Genomic DNA, 23,638 nt, shown 5'->3' with positions numbered 1-23,638 from the left:
CTTACAGGAGTCGAGACTATCAACATGAGCGGAGGTGTAGTGGAATTTCCATTCCCGAGGGGAACTGAAGCACGGAGCGGAAGGGGAACGACTTCCACTGGAAAATCTGTGACACCCTGTTGAAGAGAAAAACGCTTCCCTACCTTACATAGTAGTGTACAGAGTAAGTGAAAGCTCCATTTTGAGTTTCGGTGGTACGAACTATGGCTTTGAGCCCAGATGCTGGGCTTCGCCAGTTGGGGTCCGTACCTACTGCTTAGTATTGATGTTTCTGACAATATTTTAGCGTTTAACGCGGAGGGAAATCGCAAAATTGCTTATATTATAGAATTTTATTTCTCAACGCACTCTAAATGGCAGCTGAGGAGCGTCAAATGACTTGATTCTCCAGCGTGTTGGGTGACAAGCGTCGAGGTGATGTCGGGGAGAGAGAGGGCTGCGAAGTGAAACTTCTCTCAGGTGAAATTCTTTAATATGGAGCTTGTCACATAAAACAGCTTTGAAAGGCTTGATGAGAATTGCGAAGGACCATCGTCAGATGTTCTTATACTGCAGACGCTGTATGTATTCCCACATGCCGCTGCGGAAGGCTGCATTGGGGAAGTAATGAGAGCGGCAAGCACATTAAAGTTTTAATGAAAATGCACCCTCTTGAGAATCATGGACGAACGTCAAGGACTCTCCCCGTGCTAAAGCGCCTAACGGAGTTTGTTAGCCGTAACCCGGCCGAATAGTATCACTAGAGAAGCAATTTCCGCTCTATTTACTTGTCTGTCTACTACTCTTCTGCTCTCAACAGTCCTCCTTATGGTTTTCTTACAGTAGCGTAGAGTGTAGTGATGCGCGCTGGTCAGTACTGTGTTCAACATGGCGAGCTGCTGAAAGATACCTCGCAAATCAAGGTTGCACATTCTATATTCTGAACCGGTCAATTGTGTCGAAAGTGGGCGTTTCATGCATCCGAGTTCCACACTTGTCCGCACCTATGTACTAATTGAAAACTCTTCAACTCTTCGAAGTTATGCGAGTCTCAGAAGGGCAGCTGATGTGCTGTGCGTAAGGCCTGTGTCTTCATCTGGCATTGATGACTCATTGGAGTGGAAGGAAGCGCTTGAACAAGGTTATTAGGCATCCGCTCTATTTTCACTAAGAATAGAGTCCAAAGATTCTCATGATATACTGTCTTGCAGCGTTCTGCGGGGTTGGGTGGCCAGCAAGCAACAGTGGCTGTGCGTGCTATGGTGGTTGACTAGAAAGAAGTAGGGGTCGGCACAGCGTTCACAAAGCAAAGAATGATTAAAAGAGTATTATTTCCAATTCGAGGGTCTCAAGTCCGCTGCAAGCAAAGTGAGTGGGGACAGATCTGGGCATGGAAGCAAATGCTGGGGTATTTGCTCCAAACCTTTGGGTATGCAGGCCTATGCAGGCCACTTCAAACTGGCAAGACTTTCTAACCTGGCTTAATTTTGGCTGCAAGATTCCGCACTGTGCCTTGTCCATTTCATCCTCGAGACCCAAACTTTCTGTCTCCCGCACTCACCGTGTGCGTAACCACTTTGTGGGCATGCGACACGGATACTCTGTCAGCGAGGAGCCCGAATGATTCTTTTTTCTCAGTAAACATACCGTGTGTTCTTCGTAGGCAAGCCATTCACCCAAGTTCTGCAAAGGCAGACTCCTGAGCAGCCATAAAGGGATCACAGAAAAAGGCACAAATATTGGCGCGCTCCCCGCCGGTTGTTTGATGCATATCGCTCCTAAGGATACTGTGACTCGCACTGGCGTATTGCTGATCTCATGCCAGAAACGCTGCATGTTGTTCATACTCCAACCGTACAACGTACGGTTGGAGTATGAACAACCAGAATTCCCTAATGAGCCTCTAAGCTCAACGTTTTTGGTACAATTACGCTCATTTCCTTATGCGGCTAGTTGTTTTCGACGCATTCAATCTTTTAGAATCATGCACTGCACGACAGTTTATGCAGGTCGGCAGCCTCTCCCAAAACGGACCGTGCGCATTTAGTTCAAGCAGGCTTGCGACCTATTTAGTGCTCCTCACGCTTTAGCGTACACTGACGTGGTATGCTCTGTTTTCAAGCGAAGAATTCATTGCGGGGGGATCGGAAAATCTGTACTCCACCAGAGGTAGAAAAGTGCACGGTTTCTCCCACGGATTCTCACTTTTGGCAGCTTACTGAGTGCAATTCGCTTACATGCGCATGCCTATGTCAAAAAGTGCATTATGATGCAGGAAACCGGAGCACTGTGCAATAGGCTAGCTTCTCCACGCTATGATACAATGCATGGCCTTCAGATTCTAAAAGTTGATCTTCAAGAAGCTTTTGACAACTGGGAAACTCCACGGCTACGCGTAACTATACAGAAATTCATTACAGTGCACCGGGGACCTGACCCTTGTGAAGGTGCTTCACCTGCTACAGCGGAACACATCTTTCCTGAGGTCTAAGGGTGAGTTTAATGATGAAGTGATGCTTAGGAATGTGGAAGATGGGGAGCAAAGATGCTCCTAAAAGGGCAATCGCCACAGGGGAGCCCTCACCCCCACGGGCAACCCAAAAGTTACGAATTAAGATGAAACGCTAAGTCTGAAACACTAAACGCTTCAACCACAGATAAAAGAGTAGGTTAGGAGATATTGGGAAACCGACAGTTCGAAGTGCTAACAAGTGCAAAATAAAGCTCCGCGAGCCACGCCTCACTCCTCAGCGTGGCACTGTCGGCCCCCCACAAGGCCAGCCTCTAGCCAGGGCCTTGCAGCAGAGCCTACAGAGTCCAAACATTGTTAGAGTACTGTTCTTCCTGCGCTCTACTGCATTTCTGCTGCGTAGATATGTTTGCATTGCACTATTCTCTTGATGCCGCTGCTGTTTTGTTTCTGTGGAACCCAATCAGGCTACACGCCGTGTTACCAGCTATAAAGGCTATTTTATTTCTGTTTCGAAATCTAGATTTCAGTGTTCCGAGCAACCCGCTTGTCCCCTCCAGGTGAGAAGTCCCTTTCCTATCAACAGGCCCGCGGTATTCCAGGTGAGGCGCAGACGAGGCTGCGTGTATACAGCCACGACCTCCTTGAGAATTTCGACCATTCTACTGTCAATAATCAGCACAAACTTCATTGCTTCGCTTATTGTTCAGCCGATCAGCTGCCTCGTGTGTATGGCGAAGTCCACTGTTGACCACTTGGCAGCATCCACATGTACATGGTTGGCAAGCATTCATGAAATTCTTGGGTTACCCAAGTGAATACTTGCTGTGACTGCATAAATTCCTCTAAAGGTAGCCAAACGCCTGGTTGCCACGATGCCACACAGCATTAACTGCGCGGTGGCGCTCCATGGAGCGGTCAGGAGTGGCAGCCCTACAAAACTGGGGCAAGAAAGTTACACATGGATGTGCATCAATGCATGCCACATAATTAATTGATTTACATGGCTACGTAGTTTCTTCATGGCTGTGTTGTCTGCAAGAGGCTGGGGGCAGCAGTTGCCACCCGCCTCCTGCGATCCTCACTTCCGTAGAGGCTGTGGAACCCTTCTTTTGCGCGACCAAAAGCCTGGATCCAGGAGAAGTAACTAAAAACACAGTATGAAAAAGTTTTGAGTAATACAACGATCCGGTAAGATCCATACAGCGCAGACCCAGCTTCTTTGTTGGCTGCTTTTCACGACTTGCGGCTGTTGACGTTGGCGTTCTGTTTGGGCTTGCTTTCCTCCCCCAGCCCTTTTCTCTAGGCACGTGTTTGGCGAAGGTAATATTATTCGCTGAAGACAAGGTCTTTTTTCCGTCTTTGAGACATAGCCAAGAGGGCGGTAGATGTTTGTGGGGCTCGTTGAGTGTGAGAAACGCTCGCTGGCATTTCGATGCATGTTCGCCTCGAGGGTATCTCTCTCTTCGGCTCTGCTTCAAGTTCCCCTCTGTTTCGCATTGTTTTCTTTGGTATCCTCAGAGCAGATTGATGCTCTTTTTTGCCTCTCTTCTGCTGAAATTTCAAAACACGAGCAGGCTGGACCACAACTAGTGCCTGTGTGTTAACCACTTGTGCAGGGGGCGTCGTTCTCTGATTATTTTACCCGCATTATTTCAAGCTTCTACAGCTCAAGACATCCAACATATCTTTGGGCTTTGGAAAAATTGTTTTTGAGGATTTATTTTGTATTTAAGAGTCGGTGACAAACGCCATCTTAGAGGAAGCGGCAGTGTGGGACGGGCAATGCCGGCACACACACACGGAAAAAGCAGGGCGTTTGCATAGCAATAACAGCGGTATCAGGGTGCTATCCAGGCGTTTTTTATGAATTTTAGCTACTGAGCACTCGTCTGCCGTGGCAGTGTCTTCCAGCTTTCTTCCTGCTCCCTTTATTCCCTTAGCCGCGTAAGCGGTGACGGTCGAGTGGTTTTTGCGATCCCAATTGTAGCAGCAGCTGTGTCGTCGCAAGCACAGTTTCCCTGGTTTACCTTAGAAGTGGCATAACATAGCTTTTAAGGATTTGGCCGGTCTGTCTTTCCTGGGGGTCACCTCTCACCGTCTTCAGCAAAGCTGACGTTAGCCTGTGGAGCATCGGAGGCGCAGCAAGCAGCAACTAGCATTAGCAGCAGCTTCCGAGGCAGTAGAATAATCTGCATCTTCGATTGTGGCATCATCAGCAGCAGTTGCAATAGCAGCCGCTGCAAACGCAGCAGCAAGGATCTCCTAATCTATTGCTGTACCTAGGCCGCTGCGTGGTTCACATGCGTAGCCTTGGTGGTAGACCGGAAAGTCTTAACTCCCTTCTACTGTTTTGAAACTATCGTCTTTTTTCCCTGAGACCGCTTTTCACAACTCACCAGCTGAAAGGTGATTAAAATGTCGTCACCTAAGGGCGGACTTCGAGGAGGAGATCACCAGGATCTGAGGGTCCTCTTCCTTCACGAGCTGGACTCCGCCCCAGGCAGTGAGAAGCAGCGGCTGCTTGAGAAGGCGCTTGGGAAGCAAAGGGTTAAAGCTCCCAACTTGAAGACGAGACAAACCATCATGATGTTTGTGCTAGGCTTCCTCGTCTTAGCGATTTGTCTACTCAGCGGGATCATGTAGGTTTCCCCGCTTCCTTTTCTGTTGTGGCAAATGGAGTGTTTGACGTAGTCTACTTTGTTTCGCTGCTACATGAGAACTACCCTACCCTGGAATGCGGTGACTGAAAGTGCCTTCTCTTGTCTTTTTGCCTGCGTGTTCCCCTTTGCAGTGCTGCTGCTGTGCTGGCAAAGTGGTATATCGGGCTTTGCGTGTTATTGGGTTCGGTAAGCAACAGACATTAGAAGCATCTGCATGTTTTGATTTTTCTGATGCTTTGTAAACGGTAACAGAACCGTGATGCTTCAGGACCCAATGTGTGTTTGATATCAGTCACAGCTGGGACTCCAGCCAGTTCAGTGTACTTTTTATTAATTCCATTTGTCTTTGATAGTACTTCGTGCGGATGCTTTTGCGTAGGCAGTAGTGCTGGTGATAACCTACTGGTTTGGAGGGAAAGCTGCCACTCATTTCATGTGGCTTAAGGCTATTCGCATAGCCGAGAAGAAATTCAGAGAGCAACGGTCAAACGTCATCGTCGCCACCTCCTTTGGGTCTGTTGTAGCCTTGAGCATGGATATTCCGAAAGTCCCCATGGTGAGAATTTGGCCAGATTGTTTCAGCTATTTCTTCGCAGTCTACTATCACATTTGGGTCTTTCTTTAGGGGCAGTACACAGACCCTTGTGATCTCAGGAGCATAAAAGTAAGACTGGCAATAGACAGGGCAGGAGAAGAAGGGCTAGTACTTCTACTGCAGCATTTTCGGAAGGCTTGATGCTATTGTGCTTGTTTCACCTTGTTTGTGAGCGTGCTCCATCAGCTGTTGCTCTGCCCCGCCCACGACCAGTACTCTCGCTTCATGCGTCTCCGCAATGGCTTCACTTTGCACGGAATTCCATATGTGCTGATTGTACACGGCTCGGGGGATAAAACGGTTCCGCTTGATGATTCCATTCGTCTGCTAGAAACGGCCGACGGCCCAGGCCGCAGCCGCTTGGAAGTGATAAGTGAGTGCTATTCGCATGTACTAACAGCATCCACATATGACAGTGCCATTCGCATGTAGTTACAGCATCCAAATGTGGCTTAAGACCATGCTGAAGACAGACTCGGTACAGCTTTTCAGCATCTTTTCACGCATCTTGGCCAGAGGGCAGCCAAAGAAGAGCAGGGAATGCTGACTTCTGTGTGTATTTTCTCTTAACAGATGATGTCCATACGCTCAAATCCATCAAGCCTGAAGATCTGCGCCAGTGGGTAGACGAAGTTTTCACGCAGGGAAAGAGGCAAGTGAGGGCTCTCGCCGACTCTGGATCGAAGGGCGTGGACCCATCTCTTTATGAATGGGGAGATGAACCTGAGGCAAATGCTGATAAAGAGGCAAAGAAACAGACAGAAAACGAAGATGACAATTCCAGCAGAGGAACAAGCGCACCGCAGGAGCCAACAGGAGCGTCCAGTGTCTAATTGAAGACCAGGCACTGGAATAGGCAAGAGACTGGAGCTTGCTGTCTTCAGAGCTACAGGCATTTAGTGGTCGTCTACGGAAATATTGTTTGCTAGTTGGTTCCTTTAAAGCGAGTCGCGGGGTATATTGCAGGTATAATTCGGCCGGTATTTGCAGGCTTTCTCCTATGGGAGCAGTTTGGTGGCGCCTGCCTATTTCTGCACCAATGCGGAGAATAATGCCCAGGAAATGATGGGCAGATTGATTACGCAGAAGGACTTTCGGATATGCGGCGCTGTCTGCGCAGCCAGGAGACCCCAACGTGATGCAGCAGCAACATGCAGTCACAAGAACAGTTTCTTTCTTGTGGATCGGTTGTGTCCAGAAGGGCGTAGTCAGTGAGTTAGTAGCATGTGGAGGGATGCACCCAGTAGGCGTATGATCGAGGTCGTTGTCTGTATCCCTTGGTGAGTGAATTGTTATACCGATCTCCCTTTACCCGGTAGATTGCTCTTTTGGGCACGAGCGAGTCATGCTTGGATCTAGGAGGAGATCGGAGCCGTCTGCATGAGCCTGTTGACTCATGCTTTTCACCAGCAGTCGCCGCACTTCGTGTCTACTACGAAGAGGTGGGCGCATGTCGGTGGACTGCAGGGCATGGAGATCACAAAGTCGGGGATACAAGGCTGACGCAAGAGGTCTCACGTGCGTAGCTTCCCGAGCAGAAAAGTGGGAGTGAACTACTACTGCTCAGTGCTACGCGTGCTGTTGGTGCCCTGGAAGCATGACAGTATTTAGGGTAATCTGGTCACCTGGTAAATTTAGGGAAGTGGTGTTCTTGAACGTAGCAGGGGGAGGTGAATACACCTTTTAACAAGGGAATTGTATTTCGTTAAAGCTTTTGGTACCTTTTAAACGCAGCAGGCATTGGGTCGCATAAGGGGACCAAGCGGAGTCGCCACGCCAGTCCACCCCATCTGCTGTCCCCCACAGCTGCTGTTCACGGCAGCCCCAGAGACGAGGCGCGATTTGATCTCTGCACTTCTTTTGCAAAAAGTTTGGCGTTAGCAGCTTTCAGGGAACTAGGAACTGCAAGAATATAGGGCATTAATCGCTCTGGAGTGCTCGAGGTGTCACTGCTAACTGCGTTAGATGGTAGTGGGAACGAACTGTGCGCGCATGGGAGCTGCGCTGCCGTTAGTACTTGGCTCCAGTTTGACGATATAGCTTTTCGTCGGACGGCACAGAAGCGTAATTGGGCCAAAAACGTAGCATTGAAGTACAGACAAACGGAACACAAGACGTGCTAGTCAAGCACCAGATTGCACACTTCTCCCTCCTAAAGTAAAGACCCCAGCTGCAGGTACTAGGATCGGCCCGAACAAAGAATCTACACACTGTAGGATCTACACGTTATGCTAGGGCTCACGTTTCAACCAACGCGACACGGAGCTTGCGGCAGGAGATTTTGTTGAGAAGACATGCTCGCCGTACTTCCAGGTAAGTGCAGCGCGTAAATGCAGCGAACCATATACGGAGGGACGGGCCTTGGCGAGATTCAGGTCAAGCACTTTCGCTGTAACTGGCCACTACAGTGGTCGGGCTATGCCCACTAGCCTAAGAACCAGTATTCTCCTAAGGAAGATTCCAAATGGCGCTGCTGTAGGGCACTCGCTGTATGACAGAGAGAAAAGTACTTTCGCTTGTGCATCAATCTGTTGACTGCCTGTTTTTGTTTCGGTCTCGCATCTCTTGCTGCAGGGACACTATGCGCTGAAGTGTCTCCCTAGTTGTTTCACCAATTTGCAACAAAGAGGAAGAGGCGCTCCGGGCCCAACGGCCGATGATGGACAGAGCCTCCGCGACGGCCTCAGCCGTGCAGACTCCTCCGCTGGCTGCAATGCGGGCTGGTGGCGTTCTTATCATCCCGTAAGCTCCTGAGACTCGGACTGCCTCCATTGTGTCTTTGCTGTTGCTGTTGCCGCAGTCGGCAGCAACTGAATCAGCAGCATCAGCAGCAGCGACACCACCACCACCACAGTGGTCTGCCTGGTCCTCCGTCTTCAAAAGAGGCAGGTGCACGGCGGGCAGCTGCTGCAGCCAAGGAGTGGCTTTGAACATTTCTTTGGCCTCTTTCCAAGTCCCGTCGATAGCTAGTAGTGTCAACGGCAATCGAAACGGCATACTCCCTTCCCCCAAGGGAAAAGAAGACTCTGTGGGGAACAACAATACCATCCTACTGGTATCGCACAACACAGTCCCCTCCCGTGTACAGAGATGGGGATGCTGATGAGGCAGCTTTGCTTGCTTCTTGTCTTTAGGTTTAGTTGGAGCAGACACATTCGGCTCCTGAATCGGTGTTTCTGCAAAAACGGCGCGTTCAGCTGCTATCTCGTGCTGTGCCTTTTGTTCTTGCCTTAGTTCGTGCTGCTGCTGTTGCTGCCGTTGCTGCTGCTGCTCGGTAGCGAACGGGAAGCATCCCGGCTTTCTGTGCGGCCATACCTCCAAGCCCTTGATGAGCTTCTGTAGCACTTGTACAGACCCGCTTTTTCTCTTTTTCTCTAGGGGGTGCATAAAAATTAAAACTCTTTCAACTACAGAGGAGACAGACTCATCAGATAAATTCAGTTCCCGGCCTTTGATGACGTCGCAGTAACAAACTGAAGAGGGCCGATCGCACTCAGCGCACACACGACGACGCTTCACGCCGAGAAGCTGGTGTTCTTGTTCACCCTCCTGCTGCTGCTCTTGCTGCCCATGAGACTGCAGCACTTGCCTGGATTGCTGCTCATGGTGCTCCTGGCCGCAATAAGCTTCCCCCTGGTGTTCCTGCTGCTGGTGCTCTTGCATTGGCTGATATGTGTGTCGCTGCTTCTCTACGCCTTTGACGTCCGTGCGAGACTTGGTGCTCCGTCAAGCCAGCTACATGCAGCCCGAACGTCCCGAAAATTTCATGTGGTGGCCGTCTTACTGTTGCTGTTTCTTGTGGAGTTGGAGCCCATCCGGCTACCGCATGAGACACGTCGCAGCAGAGGGCACCCAATCATACTGTGACCTAGTGCATTGCAGCTTTTGCTGCCAGGAATAGCAAACGATGGGGCATTTCCGCCGTTTCTTTGGCTGTTTTTGTCTTGAAAATGCGAGTTGGTGGCAAACGCAAGATTTGCCGAGGCGTTCGCCCCCGGTGATGTTGTTGAGCAGCGCCAAGAGCCGTGCGGGGAAAGGAACGACCAAGTATCGAATACAAGCCAGCTGGGAAGAAAGGATGCGCACTGCACAATAGGTATTCCTGCATCTACGGGGCTAATTTCTCGAGTACACGCATCTGCGTTGCTTCCTTCCCGCACTAAATAACCTCGCTTAGTGCTCCTTCGTCTAATTGAGGGGCCTTTAGAGAAAACAGCGCACGGATAAAAATCCATGTGGTAAGCATAAGCCAAAACTAGCCGGAAGAAATTTCATATTATGCTAAGAAGGACATTGCTGTGCCGGGGCTGCATGTGTTCGGCAGCGGCCGACACAGTGGAAGCAGTAGTGTAGTGTGGAAGAAAACCAGATACCTTCTACTCGTTATGTTTTATTGTTTGGGGTGAGGCCGGGTCAGTAACTTGCTGGAAGAGGAAGTAGTGTTGACTACTGACGAGACGGAGCGCTAGCGCAAGTGTCACTCAACGTAAATGGCTTGCCGTTTGCCATTGACGGAGATCATAAGCTTCGAAATTGAATCGTAACTAACGTATTGTATACCACAATTGATGCTACGCCTATGGAGGAGGCTGTGTGAGCCAACTGCATGCCGTTTCTCCCGATGGATCCAGCACAGACCGCAGGAGCTGCAGCAGCAGCAGCTGCTGCTGCTGCAGCAAACAGCGGCAATGCACTTCAGCAGAAACATGCTGAGTACGAGCAGACGGCACTGCGTCTCAGCCTGTGCAGCGACGAGTCGCTTGTCTCAGTCCTGAAGAAGCTGCTGCCGCGCGTGATACTGGAGCTAATGACTTGTCCCCCAGCTTCCCTGCCGAAGGCAAGCGGCCACAGCGTAATATGATGTTGCACCTGCAGTCACTTTCGCGCAGTCTTAGCCTAAGGAACTGCTGCAGCTGCAGTCACAGTACGGGGAACCGCTGCAGCGGCAACCGCAGCTTCCGAGTAGTCGTTGCTGTGTAGTGTGTCACAGCAGGAGCAGCATACATTGCTGCGTAGTGCGTCACAGAAGGAGCGTTATACTATTCATGTGTCTATGCAGGTCATAAGTATTGTCAACAGCTGCCTCCGTCGGGTTAAAGAAGCACCAGCGGTGCCCGTGCCAGCCGGAGAGCTTCTGTCTTTCCTTGCTGCAGCAGAAGAACAGCAGCTCACAGGCAAGAAGCAGGAGCTGCTGGAGCAGCACCTGAAACAGCTGCAGCTCCCACCTATACGGCTCAGCAACTTGTCTGTTGTCAGAGGCGTAATACCTCTGTTTCTCTCCGTTGCTGCGGCCCGCAGCACCCCGGAGGACCTTTGCTCTCTCGGTTTGCAGCTGCTAAACAACTTCGACAAGTGGACTACTACTAGTTACCCCAAAATGCTCTTGCTGCTTCTGGAGTGCCTCACAGCTAACCAAGTCATACAGACGCTACGGCAGAAAAGCAGCAGTAGCAATCGCAGCAGCAACTCCATGGGAGTGCGCGTCCTCAAGGCTCTGGCTGCAGAGAAAACGGAGGTACTTTTAGTCAGATCCGCTGCAACAGCTAGCAGCAACGACATCAGCAGATATCCTTGTTACAGCAAGCCTTCCTCGTCCTACCTCGCAGCATTACTGGCCATCTGTGAGTTGCTGCTGCTGGACGGGGGGTCTGGCACGACAGCTGCAGCAGCAGACGCGCAGCAGAAGCAGCTGCTCCAGAAAATGGCCTTGCGCGTGGTGCAAAGCATTGACTTAACGGCCTTGCACAAGCGAGAACAGGAAAGACGGCGCCAATCGTACAGGGGAAAGATCGGCTCATCAGTTTGCTGCGGCTTCGTTAGTGTTCTTGGGTCGCAGGAGTCAGCCTGTCGACCAGGAGAAGCTGCAAATGGAGCGCCATCACAACAGACAACAGCAACAATTGCTGAAGGAGAGGGTAGAGGCTTGCCTGCAGGGATAGTGAAGCTGTGGGTGAACGGGTGTAGAATGTCGCGACAAGAGTTAGTTCTTCAGCAAACCCGAGCTGTGAAACTGCTGACGGAAGCCACTCAGGCTGCTGATGTTGCAGACGAGAAAGTTGCAGAATCATCTAGGGCAGCGGCAGCTGCTGCTGCCGAAACTAAAGCAGCGCTCAATGAGTCAGAGGAAGCGACAGTGACAGGTTTGGAAGAGTCGACACGAACAACAACACCAACGAAAACGGAACAAACGGAAAAGATAATCCTACCCCCAGTAATGCTTGCGCCAATAATTTTGGGTAGCTGCGCGCCCTTTGCCTCCATTTCAGATCCCTGTACAACTACCTTGACGCGCCTTGCTTCGGCGGTGAGCGCTGCTGCTTCCCTAGATGCTGACAACCCCGATGCAGTCACTTTCTTCTTTGCTTCCGCGCCCGCTAGCGTCAATTTATTCCGTAATAATACCTGTTCTTCTATAGCTTTTGTGTTTGGGAACCCCACAGCTGGGTAAGCCAGCCAACGCGACACCGCTGCTGCTGCTAGCGATGCCGCTTTGTGGGGTGAGATAGATCAAAACCAAGAAAGTGACACAGAGGTGCACCAGTAGCAGTTCCACTTGCTGAACAAGCAGAAGCTGCCGTGATGTGTGGACTGGACGCAGAGCAACGCAGACGACGAGTTGTTGCTGCAGCTTCTGTTCGACTTGGCTCTTCTTCGTCCGCTGCAGCGGCTGCAGCAGCAGCGTCCGCCTCTGCTGCCTGTTCGCACAAGTTCCGCCACACAGGAAACTCGGGGCCCGCTTCCCACCAAAACGTTGCAGAAGCTCTTGCAGCAGCTGGGGAGAAGTCGAGCATCAGCTGAAACGAGGCACTGCCTTGCTGTGCTGCAGCTGCAGTGGGAAGCCTTGGGATTGCTGCAGCAGGCGCTACAATGGGGGAATAGTACAGGACAGCCTACAGCCCGCTTTAGTGCCGCACTGTCCTTACTGCAATGGTGTCTCCGTCTTCAGAAATGGTTCTGCTGCGATGCGCACGCAAATGCACCAAAGCCCAGAGGAGTAGAAGAATTATCACAGCAACAGCTACTGGAACACAAGCTTCTCTGTCCCTCAACAGCACGCGTGGGGTGTTTGCTTTTGGATTTCTTCGCCCGAGCTCTTGAGCAGCTGTTGCTGGTTGCGGCACCTCCAGCTTCAGAGCTTCTTGCTGCTGACTTTATGGAGCCTGTTGCTACTGACGGTGCTAGCGCTGTGGGTAGCAGCAACACGCTTAGTGGTGCCGAGTTGCTGCTGCAACAATTCATGCGGTGCTCTGTTGCAGTATTTTCTTCCGACGCTGTAGTGTCACCAGATCTCGTCTATCAGCTCAGCCAAGAGATACTCTCCCCACGCCTACGTCCTCGTTCTGCAGCAGAACTACTGTTGCAGCCAGCAACTCGCGAGCTGCTCCCTCCCCTGTTGGAAGCAGTCTCCACTGCCTGTCGTGTCTGTCCTTTTAATCCCGTTCCACGCCGCTGGGAAGGTACCGATGTTAACGATGTTAACAGCTGCAAGGACGGCAGCTGCTCTGTGATGCTGGAAGAGGAACACGACAGCTCTTGGAGTGTGTCCTTTTCGTCGGCTGTGACCGAAGGAATGCTGCAGCTACTCCAGCAGCTGCTGCTGCTTCTGCCCCGAGCTGTTGAGGCTGATGCACAGCAAAAAGGAGCAAAGACACAATCTCAAAGAAGACGTGCGGCCTCCGCAGCCCTTTCTCTTAGCGCTGTTATGGATAACCCAACAACCCCTTCAGTTCTTCAGGCTTTGCGCAGTTGTGGAGATTGGTTGGCTGGGCGCCTAAGCGCCCTCAGAGAGGCCTTGCAGGATCGAGCGGAAATGTTGCAAGAAAAACCACTGATTCAGCAGTTGCAGCAGCAACACGACTATCTCGAGAAACAGCTCATCTGCTTAATTGACTGGACCTTCGCTCTATGGCTAAGCCCCCCAGCAGCAACCGGAGAAACCGAAGCAGCCAACAAGAATGCAGAAAGTCAGTCGCCTAGTGAGACAGACGAAGACAACGCTTCCCCAAGTTTCGCAGTGTCTCAACAGCTGCTGCTTCAGGAAGCCCTGCGGCTTGCAACAAAGGCCTTCCCCACGTACCACCCTGGCCACAGGTAAGCCGAAGCATTGGCAGAGGCTGAACGACGATGCATACAGCATCATCGCCACCACGAAGTTGTATGATTCGGAGCTGTGCGATGGTGCATTTTTCTGCAGCTTTTACTGCATGATCTGTTTAAGCTGCACTACTCCAGTCTCCAGAAGCGCTCGTGGCAGCGGCACATCAAAGGAGATTTCTGTGGCCGAGACTGCAAGAGATCTGCTGCAGCAATGTGCACGCCGGGAGGCCCCATCATTTAGCACGCTCCTGCGTTTCTCTCTCCCACGCCTGGGCTTTTGTGGGCAGAAGCCCTGCCAAACTGAAAAGCCTTCAGGGTTGCAGCAGCCCTTTTTCTCACCTCTGTCTGTGGAACCTCGCGTGGTGCAGCAGCAACTTGCTGCAGCGGCCAACACGTCTGTAGAACAAGTAGCAGAGATCATGTTGCCTCTTGCCAAACGCCTCGCAAGTCTGTTGCATGACGAGCTTCAGCTCCGTGCATGCATGAGAACAGAGAGGCAACAACACCAACAAACTGAGCACCAGCAAACAGGAGAAGAGGACGCACCAACAAGAACAGCAGGTGCAGCATCTGCATCAACAGCAACCGTGGCAGATTTACCCCTCAAGAAATTGCGCTTGACCTCAAAGGAAGAGTCAAGGGCTGATGCAGAAAGCACAGAGCTTGGGCTGGAGGTCATGCGCTCTTTTGCGTCGCTCCTACTGCCTCTTCTGGTGGCTAAACACCCCGATGAAGCAGTTGAAGCATCAATGCGGTGTACGTTTTGTCGGTGCTGGATGGGACTTCTCAGGTGGCAGCAACGCGAGCCGTGGCAGATGGGAGAGCCAACAGCATCTTTGTTGTCACTTCTCTCTGTGCAAGTGCCTGTGCTGCTTTCTTCGGTGTTGTTCGCACCTCTTACGCTTTCACTGGATACAACTTCTATCGCTGCTAATTCTCCAGCTGCAAAAAAGCCCGGAAAAGCTCGAGAGGAGGCGCAGCAAACACGAGAAGACGCGCGCAGGGCTGCAGCTAATTTGTTGTGTTGTATGGCTTATACAGTGCAGCAGCAGAAGGAAAAACAGCAGCAAGAACTGCAGAAAAGCGAAGATGCATCCGGACACGGCGGCCTTCTTAAAGCATTCCTTCCGTTTCTTACAGGGGCCACCTCTGGCGTACATCAGCTGGAGCAAAATGAACTCTTCGCAGTGATTCCACAACAGTTGCAACACCAAAGCGACCCCTCTGATGCACTGTACCTCAGGCTCAAGGGACAAGTGGAGCAGCACTGGCAACTGCCTGCACAGTCCCACGAGCATCAACAAGAACAGATGCACAGGCTGCCAGCACCTGGGGAGCTTGCTGGGAGCCTAGTTGTCACGGGCTGCATATTTTCTGCTGCAGAGGGCGGTGCTAGCAGCAGCATCAGCAGCAGCAGCGCAGACAGGGACGTAGTGGCTCAGGCAGTCTCAGCTTTGTTACAGCACTTCAGCCTCTGGACCACCGCGTATTGTGGGAAAGACTGCGCTAAAGCAACTTTTTCGCAACAGCAATCCCATCAGCAACAGCGCCAAATCACTGATTTTGCGGTGTACGCACAACCCTGGGCAGATGCGCTGCTGCTTTGCAGCTTAGAGGCGCTATCGCAAGCTCTCAGGTGTTATTCACCCTCTCTACTGGCTGTGCTGTTGTCCTCAAGTGAAATACAGCAGCAGCTTCGGCAGGAACAAGAGCAGGAAACCCAGGACCAGTGCGAAGGCCGTGACATTGCAGCCATTGACTCTTTGCTGTCCCTTTTAGTCACTGTATCCAAGTCTAGTCTGCGTCGTTGTGTCGCTTCGGAGACAGGAATGCTGCTTCCAGCCGCAAGTGAGTCAAACTGTTCCAGAAAGGTAGCGGCGATTGCCCTGTAGACCTGACGCGTGCTGCTACAATTGCAGTTGCTGCAATACGGCCCGGTTCCTGCAGGGCGTTGCGGTTATTCTGGCACTGCGGTACTGTTCGTGTGAATCTTGTGTCATTCAGATGCCTCGCAACGAACTGGCCTTCTAGTGCTGCATTCCTCGCTGCAGTCAGTTGCTTCTCTAGCCAGCATTTCAGCAGCGAATGCCTGTATGATCAGCAGCAGCAACAGCGAAAGCAAAGAGGCCGGATGGCGCGGGCCCTATAATCGTGCTCTCAAGAGTCTTTTTGAGACGGCGCCTCTCGTTGCTCCGCCACTTCGTTCTGCAGGGGCTCTTGCAATGGTGCGGCTACTGCTCGACCTTCACCGCATGCACAAAGCAACAGGAATAGCACAGATAGAAGGCGCGCAACGTGAGGAAAGCACAGTCTTATCAGGCGAGGTGAAACAAGTATTGCTTATGATGGTGGAGCTAGCACGGCTCCAGCAGCCAGAAGCATTCTCAGCTGGCAAGAAATCAGCAACTGGAGAAGATGAAAAAGCGGCAGCAGCAGCGATTGACGCTGCAATAGCCTCAGCCGCGTCGAGTGGCATCGACGAAGGCCTCGTCCGTTTAGTCTTTGCATCCCCAGATATGAGAGTGTCTTTGTGGCGAAGAGCTTCCAGTTCTGCGGTTTGCTGGCTTTCGGCAGTGCTTTTGCATGCAAGGCACTTGCCAGAAATTGCTGCGGTGCTGCTGCCACTGCAGCGAGTGTTTCTGTCAAGAGTAGGGGACGCTGATACGTTTGTGGGCCACTGTGCCTGGAGGGGACTAAGCCGCTGCCTTCTTGCCGCATGCATACCAGGAACAGTGACAGCTAGCCGGCCTTCACCAGCTGCCTCAGAAACTGCTGCTACGAATTCTGGAGCAACAGCCGCAACGGCAGCACACGCACTAGGAGGCAAGCCGGCGCGTGATGTTCTGCTACACGAGCTTTCTCTTCACGTTGGCTCCCGTATTTCCACTGGTCCCAATGAGCACGTTTTGAAGATGCAAGGCTTCTCTGTTAAGCAGCAGCAACCGAAAGACAGCAAAGACAGTGGGAAAGAGGAATCAAAGGACGGACCGTGGTCCGCTTCAGCGGAGCTGCGAGACACGGATGGAGGCTTGGCGAGATCTAGGCTGCTGCGCCTGCTGCTTCAGACAGCGAAAGATGCCGGACATGTGGCAGCTGTATATGCACTGCTAGACCAACCCCTTCCACCCCTGTTTGTGGAGCCTCTGTGCGTTGCCGCATGCGATGTCTCTACTCCGGCGTTCTGTCTCCCACGTCTTAGACAACGTTTGCTTCTGGGCCCCAACAACACTGCAGAAGACGCTGCTGGACCTAATCCGGCAACAATTCATGCAGATACGGGTTCAGCTGCAGTAGCCGAACAACTGCAATCAGGAAGCGCCACAGAGGGAGCTGTATCGCGATCTGCGGCAGAGGAACTAGAAGTGATGTTGGTGGAAAGTCAGGTGTCAGCTCTGATGTACTGCTGTCCACTGCCTCTTTTATTTGGCCTCTCCGTATACTTTTGGCATCCAACGGCGCCTCTGAGAGAGGTTGTGGAGATGCTTGCACAGGCAAGGTGACACGGAGCAGCGGCAGAGACACAGAAAGAGGCAGTGACTGAAACCAGAATACGTATACACATACACGGACGGGCACCGATCTAAAAGGGCAGAGGCAGAGAATACATAAATATGTACATATAAGCACAAACAGAAAGATAGGGGCGCCATGGCAGAGAATAGATACAATTTCGCAAGCGAAGAGCTACAGAGGCAGCCGCGAAGTGAGGAGGGAGTTGTGTAGACGTGAGGGAGATAGAGAACACAAAGGTGGCAGGAGATACCTGGGCAAGCACTACGAATATGAAGCCTTAAATGGGGGAATGTGCAAAGAGGTACAGGAGATTGCAGAAACAGAACAACGGTAGAGGCTATCACGGCCGCAATCGCCCATTTTTCTTCGCATCACTTTCTCGCTAGGTTTTGCGTCAGTCTGGTTTTGCAGCCCATTTTCACATACCTGTACTTCTCAAGCTTTTTTACTGGGTTGCGTGCATCGCCAGCTTAGCTCATACTCCGCTGTGTTTTCAGTCGACCTACGGCATCTCCTCGGTGGCGGATCTCACTGACTCCAGTGCTAGCCACAACGCTTTCATCCTTGCGCTGCGGCAGAAGCAGAAGCAGCAGCAGGCCCGGCTTTCAGTTTGGCAACAAGTCGTGAAGCACATTGTCAAGTATTTACAGGGGCCCAATCAACTTTTAAGAGAAGCTGCTTGCAAAGCCGGGGCAGACGTACTTAGGCGGGGTCCGGCAACGTAGTTTTGGCGCGTTGCAATTACTGCGGCTTGTGGATCATCTGTTATTGCTCCTTCGCCGCAACTGACTTAGCGTCGCTGCAAAAGGCTCTGCAGGAGCACCTTATGACTGCGCAGCCTCCTCTTGCTATTATTTGGGCACCGTAGCTCCGTAGACTGCTGTTGCCTTTAAGCTGTGTCAGAAAGTCGTCATTGGGAGGATCTGCCATGTATTCTTTTTCGCTTGCATACCAGGTCATGGCTGGGCTGAAGTGGAACCATACTTTGCGGACCTATGGCTGTCAGCCGCACGATGTATGGATGATGTTTTCGACGAAGTTAGATCAGCAGCTGCTTCTCTGGGAAGGGCCTTGAGGGCCCTCACTGTGGAGGTATGCTGCGAAGGGAGCCCATTGGTGGCTACGGTGTCTCTTCTGCAGAAGATATGCGAGCTTCACGGGGGAAACAAAGAGGCAAGATGCGGAGCACAGCTAGAAGAAAATACCATCTAAGATCTACCCTTCGGCACCGTAGTGCAAAATGCTGATGCCGCTGTAATACCAATGCCTCAGCAAACGACTGCTGCGGTGACGGTTTTAGTGTAGATCCGCCAGTGTTTTCATTTTTTCCGTTCTCTGTGCAGCTTCGCATCCTCTGTCTAGATGTACTTGGCGAGAGCGTCGCCAATTGCTTTGCAGCACAGAGGCGCAAACACTCTAGAAGGGCGCCTAATGATACGTCCGGAAGCAGCGTCAGCACAAGTATAGAGACGACTGCAGGCAACAGCAGTGATAGCAGTGGCAGAGGCAACGAGGACTGGTTGGTGCCGCTAGTGTTGTTTCTAATAGAAGGCTTGGCTGCATTTGAACCTCGCGCATTCTCCTTCCACCAATTTCATGCCGAGAAACTACATGGGATATCCCAGAAAGATTTCGAAAAAACGAGAGTTTCCCTCTCACAAACGGGCAGGGCGGCCAAGATACTGAAAGATATAGTGAGGACTCATTACAGTGTCTGTCTCCCGTGGCGCCTATCCTCTCACCTACCTTTTTTTCCCGTTGTATGCTTTCTCATATGTCATCTTATGGGAATATGTTCCCCTCTTCTCTTTGATCACCTGTTTTTCCATCAAACGTTTCAGGATATCGCCGTTTTATTCCCTCTCCGCCTAGCATCTTCCTGCAGTCTTTACCACACGTTCTTCTCCCCCAGTGTGCTGCGTGCTTTTGCTGCCATTGTGCTTCTTCTGTGAATCACAATCGGTGTGCGCTTGTTTGCGGGCTAAACTGGCTGTCGGCTGCCGCTGCTCTTCATTGCGACTCCTCTACTAGACTCCTCTACTAGTGTTTGTCTTGCTCAGGCGCGGCAAATGGACCTGAGTGTTGTAGGTCTCCTGCTTCCTCCTCTATTGCAGAAGCTCCGAGGAAGTATTGGTGTGGCGAGTCGATGCGGAGTATGTTCCTTCGTATGCTGGCTGTTTGATGAGTGGGGCAGCAAGCTTTCTGAAGAGTCCATGCATTCTAAGCGTTTGCTTAAGGCCTTCGCCCGCAGTTTGCTGGACCCATCTCCTACCGTCAGAGGGGCTGCAGGCGAAGCATTCTCGGTGGTCTGCAAGTTTGCGACCGCGCAAGCAGTGCAAGAGGTGAAACTTCTGGTTGAGTGTGCAGGCGACTGCAAAAGCTATTCGTCGAATTCTGCTTGAAAATCAACCAAAATTCATCCGCTGTCTCCTTCAACCACTCCGTATTTTATTCTACCTGCTTTAGGTTATCACCAGTTTCAGTGTCCCTATCTCGCTTTCGCAGCCATTCACGCACTTCTTGACTCATCGCGTGTCAGTGCATCATTCTCCTGTCCGTTGTTTGCCGTTGGGCCTTTGTGCTTATGCATCTGCAGTTGAAGTGCGTTAGGTCTTCTGTATTTTATTCAGGTTCTGGAGAAGCAGCTGTTGCAGCTACCGCCGCCTGATTGTCTTAACATTCAGGAGAGAGAAGAGACGGAGCTTGGCGTGGGCAATGCCCTTCTGCATGTTTCTAGGTATGTTCTGAATGCCTCCGGCCATATCGCCTTTTTTCGTGTCCCTGCACATAGTGTTTTGTTTCCTGTCGGACCAAGCTGCGAGTGGCTCACTTTCACATCGATGATCCCGCTCCCGAGCACGCGCATTACTGCCTAAGAGTGTTGCTGCTGCCATTGTTGCTGTCCCTTTCGCCTGTCTCATGGTTCCTCAGGCGGGCCAGCGAGTTGTTCAATACGGACCTGCGTGGAGCCATTGGGGCGCTCGCTTTTTGTCTTCGTCACAGCAGCAACTCAGCTATTTCTGAGGTGTATAGGGATCTATGGACAGAGGTTGCTTCATCGGACGCGTTTGGAATTCCTCGCTACCTGTCACCTATTGCGGCAAAACTGAAGGAGCAGTTGTGCCTCTCACAGCGAGAAGAAAGGCTCACTGCAGGTCGCGCTGTTTCCACCATTGCAGCTTTCGTCGCTTCCACGTGGAAAGATGGGTTCTCATCGTACGTTCACATTAGACACTGCTCTTTGTTGTATTTTAGGGGTCCATATAGGCACCGTAAAGAAGAGGGCGACTACTACTGGAGCCTTGTGAAAATTTCTGTCGAGCTTTTGAGGTTTTGCTGTTTTGGCCTCTCTACTTTCATTCGATGCACACGCTACTCTTCTTGCCGCTGTCCTTATCTATTTTTGCAGGGAGTTTGCCGATGTCCACGAAGTAGCAGTTCTTAAAGAGCTGCATGAGGCGGTTACTGGCCGCCTGCTTCAAGGCCAGGCAGCCTTCAAGGGCTCAGCCCCCCTCTACATTGCCGCCCTAGACGCAAGTGCTGCCCTTGACGGGTTGTTGCTGCTTCAAAGACTCTCCAGTCCTGGAAATACAGCAGCAGCAGCAGAATCTACGAAATCAGACAGCGCATGCAGCGGCAGCGCTGCTGTTATTACAAAGCGCCTTTTGCGTCTGCACTTTGAAGACAAGCTCGCAGTTGTGGCTCACATCCCCACGTGGCTGCACTTAGTTGCAGGTGCTTCTCGCGCTTCACAGCCGTTTGACGACCTCCTCGGCATTGTACATTCTGTAGGTCTCAAACGGAGAATTTCTGGATGAAAATCTCTGCGCTGGTTATCATGGCTTCATGAAACTTGACTTTGAGTTATTGCGCTTCATAATTTATGGCTTAGGAAGCAATGGTGGGTGACGTAGGTTCTACAAAGAGTGGATGCGGGGCCGTGCGGCGAAGATAATTCATCAGAAGAAGACAGTGGAAACAAACAGAGTGAAACCCTTCCAGTGGGGTCTCAAGTTAGCCGCACCAGCAACCAGCTTAATTCTCGTGAGGAGAGTGCCCTCAGAGCCGGCGTAACCGCTCTACTCCGCTTCATAGAAACTGACCTATGCCTCAGACTAGATGTGGACTACGGCCACGAGCCTGCAGAATCAGCAGGTATGTCTTTTGTTGACAGCAGCCGCTACTTCATAGACAACCCTGCATCTGTCTTTACGGAATGAAGCGCCGTTGCCGGCGTTGTCATTTCCGCGTGTGCTTTCAGAAGCTTCAGAGGGTTCAGAGTCGAGTGGCTCAGCATCTCCAGTAATATCGACTACTCCATGGATCAGGTTGCCATCCCCCTTGAGCGTCAAAGGCATTTGTGTTTTCACCGCCTGGAAGGGCAGCGAAAGCGACAGTAGCACTAGTGAAAACAACGGGCATCCCGGTGTGACAGAATTACTGAATCTGTTTGTGCGGCACCAAGTGATCTCGATTCAGCTGAAAATTGATTTTTTGCAGGTCGGTTATTTTCATTTCCATTTCCTGGTGTCCCATTTCCATCGCAGTTGTCGATTACTCCGCTTCCGCTGCCTTCGGTATTTTTACAGGTTCTACTTTGAGCATTGCATTTCTGATGTCGGCGTTGGAATACCGCAGCTGCTGTACTTTAACTTTTGCGGAAGTGTGGCGTCTGCGGTTTGTTTTTTTGTTTAACTGCTCAGAGTCTTTCAAACCTTCTAAGCGTGCTTGTAAATCTCTCGATTTGCTTGTGCGCCGTTGCGGAGCCAGAGCTCTGGTGGGCGGTCTTCACCCGCCTCAGCCAGCATCTTATGCAGCAGAAGTATCCCAGACTCAAACTCGCCGCAGCAAACACAGCAGCAGAGCTTGTGAGACACTACATACATGTTGGATCGGCCCGTGTGCAAAAAGGAGAGCAGGATAAGCCACCGACAAATGAACAGAAAGCAGCGCCCAGTGATTCGTGTATTCAAGGGGGAGATACAGAAATGCACTACAACTTCAGCCCCTCAGCGGCGGACTTGATTGAGGTTACAGGAGGTGCAGCAGCAATAGCGTTGGAAGCGACTGATGAAGAGTCTCCGCCGGTAGGAACTAGCCCTTGCCAAGGGACTTGGTCCGTACTAACCCTCTGCGTCACTCCACATTCAGAAAAACGTCAGCAGCAGCAGCAGGGAGAAGATATCATAAGTGAGGCTGGAGGCAGCGTTCAGGAGATGCAGCGCTCTCTCCGTCTTCGCCTAAGCGAGGCACAGGATAGGGAAGACGCTTGCCGCAAAGCATGCGCCGAAAGCGTCACCTGTAGGCCTGACGCAAGTCATTGAAAAGGATCTAAATGGAATATGTACGTATACACACTGTGCAAGCGGCTGGCGGGTTTAGAATCGTTGACTTTGCTTTGGTTCCCGAATTGAGTTTCTCGACAGATTGTGCTAGAGGGTGCTAACGTTTTCGTGAGCTCCCGGCGCAGTAGCCTCTCTGTTATATTTGCCGCTAATGGTATGAACTTTAAGGTGCACTACATTAGGCCTTGGAACGATTTGTTCTTGATGCTGCAGATCATGTGAGCTGCCTCTCAAGGGATCGACTGTGGGGCAATAAGTTAGCCCAACAAATATTCGCTTCGAGCGGGAGACGTTGCAGCTGTTGCATGTGGATTGGTTTCTTACCATACAAATTGCCTTACTAAGAATCTGCACTCCCGGTGCTTTTTAGTCATCAGACATGCTGGCCGCATTGGGGTATTGATAGCACCGCTGGCTAGCGGCCACATGTCAGTCAGTGACATACTGAGGAGCTGTGCATCCGACGGTCTCGAGTCGACAGACATGCTAGCTGCATAATTACTCCTTTCGAACACCTTGCCAGAGCGGTCTAGCCCTTTCAGTGAGTAGGCGTCTGCAGTAAGGCTGCGCAGTTGTTGATATCCGCGGCCTGTAACGCGGCCCCTGCGTTATATCAGCTGAAGTTTCCTCTACATCGTGCTTCTAAGGTATTATAATCGTCTTATAAGCAGAAAAAAACTTTGTAAAGCGGTGGAAGGCGGAAATACGCTCCCTACGCCGGAGCTGCCCATATGGGCACACTCCAGTGGTCTACTGGCCGAGATCACCGCTACCTCGGTGAGCAGTCCCATGTGTCTACTTTCTCTAGCAGATAGCAAACCGCTCGCTTTATTCGATTTTTTTAAGAATCATAGTGTGCAGACTGCTCGACCAGAGAGGACTGACCAGACCGCAGCCCACTCTCCCAACTAACCCACCGTCGATTTTGCTGTGGCTGTTGAGTTTTCTGGCCTGGCTTCACTTTTCGACAGTGCTG

The 23,638-nt window shown here is 51.4% G+C and overlaps 4 protein-coding genes across 4 annotated transcripts; 3 read left to right on the top strand and 1 right to left on the bottom strand.

Annotated features, from left to right (window-relative positions):
• Positions 1–4,867: 4,867 nt before the first annotated feature.
• On the top strand, positions 4,868–6,540 carry ENH_00070710 (hypothetical protein, conserved; the record flags this gene model as incomplete). Its single annotated transcript, XM_013582520.1, has 5 exons — positions 4,868–5,091; positions 5,244–5,298; positions 5,492–5,668; positions 5,894–6,080; positions 6,281–6,540. 5 exons carry the CDS (start codon positions 4,868–4,870, stop codon positions 6,538–6,540), a joined length of 903 nt encoding a protein of 300 aa, XP_013437974.1.
• A 1,690-nt stretch (positions 6,541–8,230) lies between these two features.
• Positions 8,231–9,020, bottom strand: ENH_00070700 (hypothetical protein, conserved; the record flags this gene model as incomplete). The annotated part of the gene is given in 2 exon segments (XM_013582519.1): positions 8,231–8,899; positions 8,904–9,020. Coding segments are annotated over 2 exon segments (786 nt in total).
• A 1,293-nt stretch (positions 9,021–10,313) lies between these two features.
• Positions 10,314–10,568, top strand: ENH_00070690 (hypothetical protein, conserved; the record flags this gene model as incomplete). Its single annotated transcript, XM_013582518.1, has 1 exon — positions 10,314–10,568. The coding sequence occupies one exon, from the start codon at positions 10,314–10,316 to the stop codon at positions 10,566–10,568; it is 255 nt and encodes an 84-aa protein (XP_013437972.1).
• A 192-nt stretch (positions 10,569–10,760) lies between these two features.
• Positions 10,761–22,641, top strand: ENH_00070680 (hypothetical protein, conserved; the record flags this gene model as incomplete). Its single annotated transcript, XM_013582517.1, has 14 exons — positions 10,761–12,011; positions 12,306–13,798; positions 13,902–15,652; positions 15,809–17,295; positions 17,815–18,028; positions 18,273–18,490; positions 18,661–19,011; positions 19,378–19,659; positions 19,948–20,054; positions 20,249–20,533; positions 20,727–21,105; positions 21,232–21,472; positions 21,579–21,817; positions 22,021–22,641. 14 exons carry the CDS (start codon positions 10,761–10,763, stop codon positions 22,639–22,641), a joined length of 8,919 nt encoding a protein of 2,972 aa, XP_013437971.1.
• Positions 22,642–23,638: the final 997 nt, after the last annotated feature.

This window comes from Eimeria necatrix, genomic scaffold, assembly GCF_000499385.1.
Source record: "Eimeria necatrix Houghton genomic scaffold, Enh_scaff68, whole genome shotgun sequence".
NCBI lineage: Eukaryota > Apicomplexa > Conoidasida > Eucoccidiorida > Eimeriidae > Eimeria > Eimeria necatrix.
Note: the sequence above shows the minus strand (reverse complement) of the source record. Positions and strands in the feature narration are given on the sequence as shown.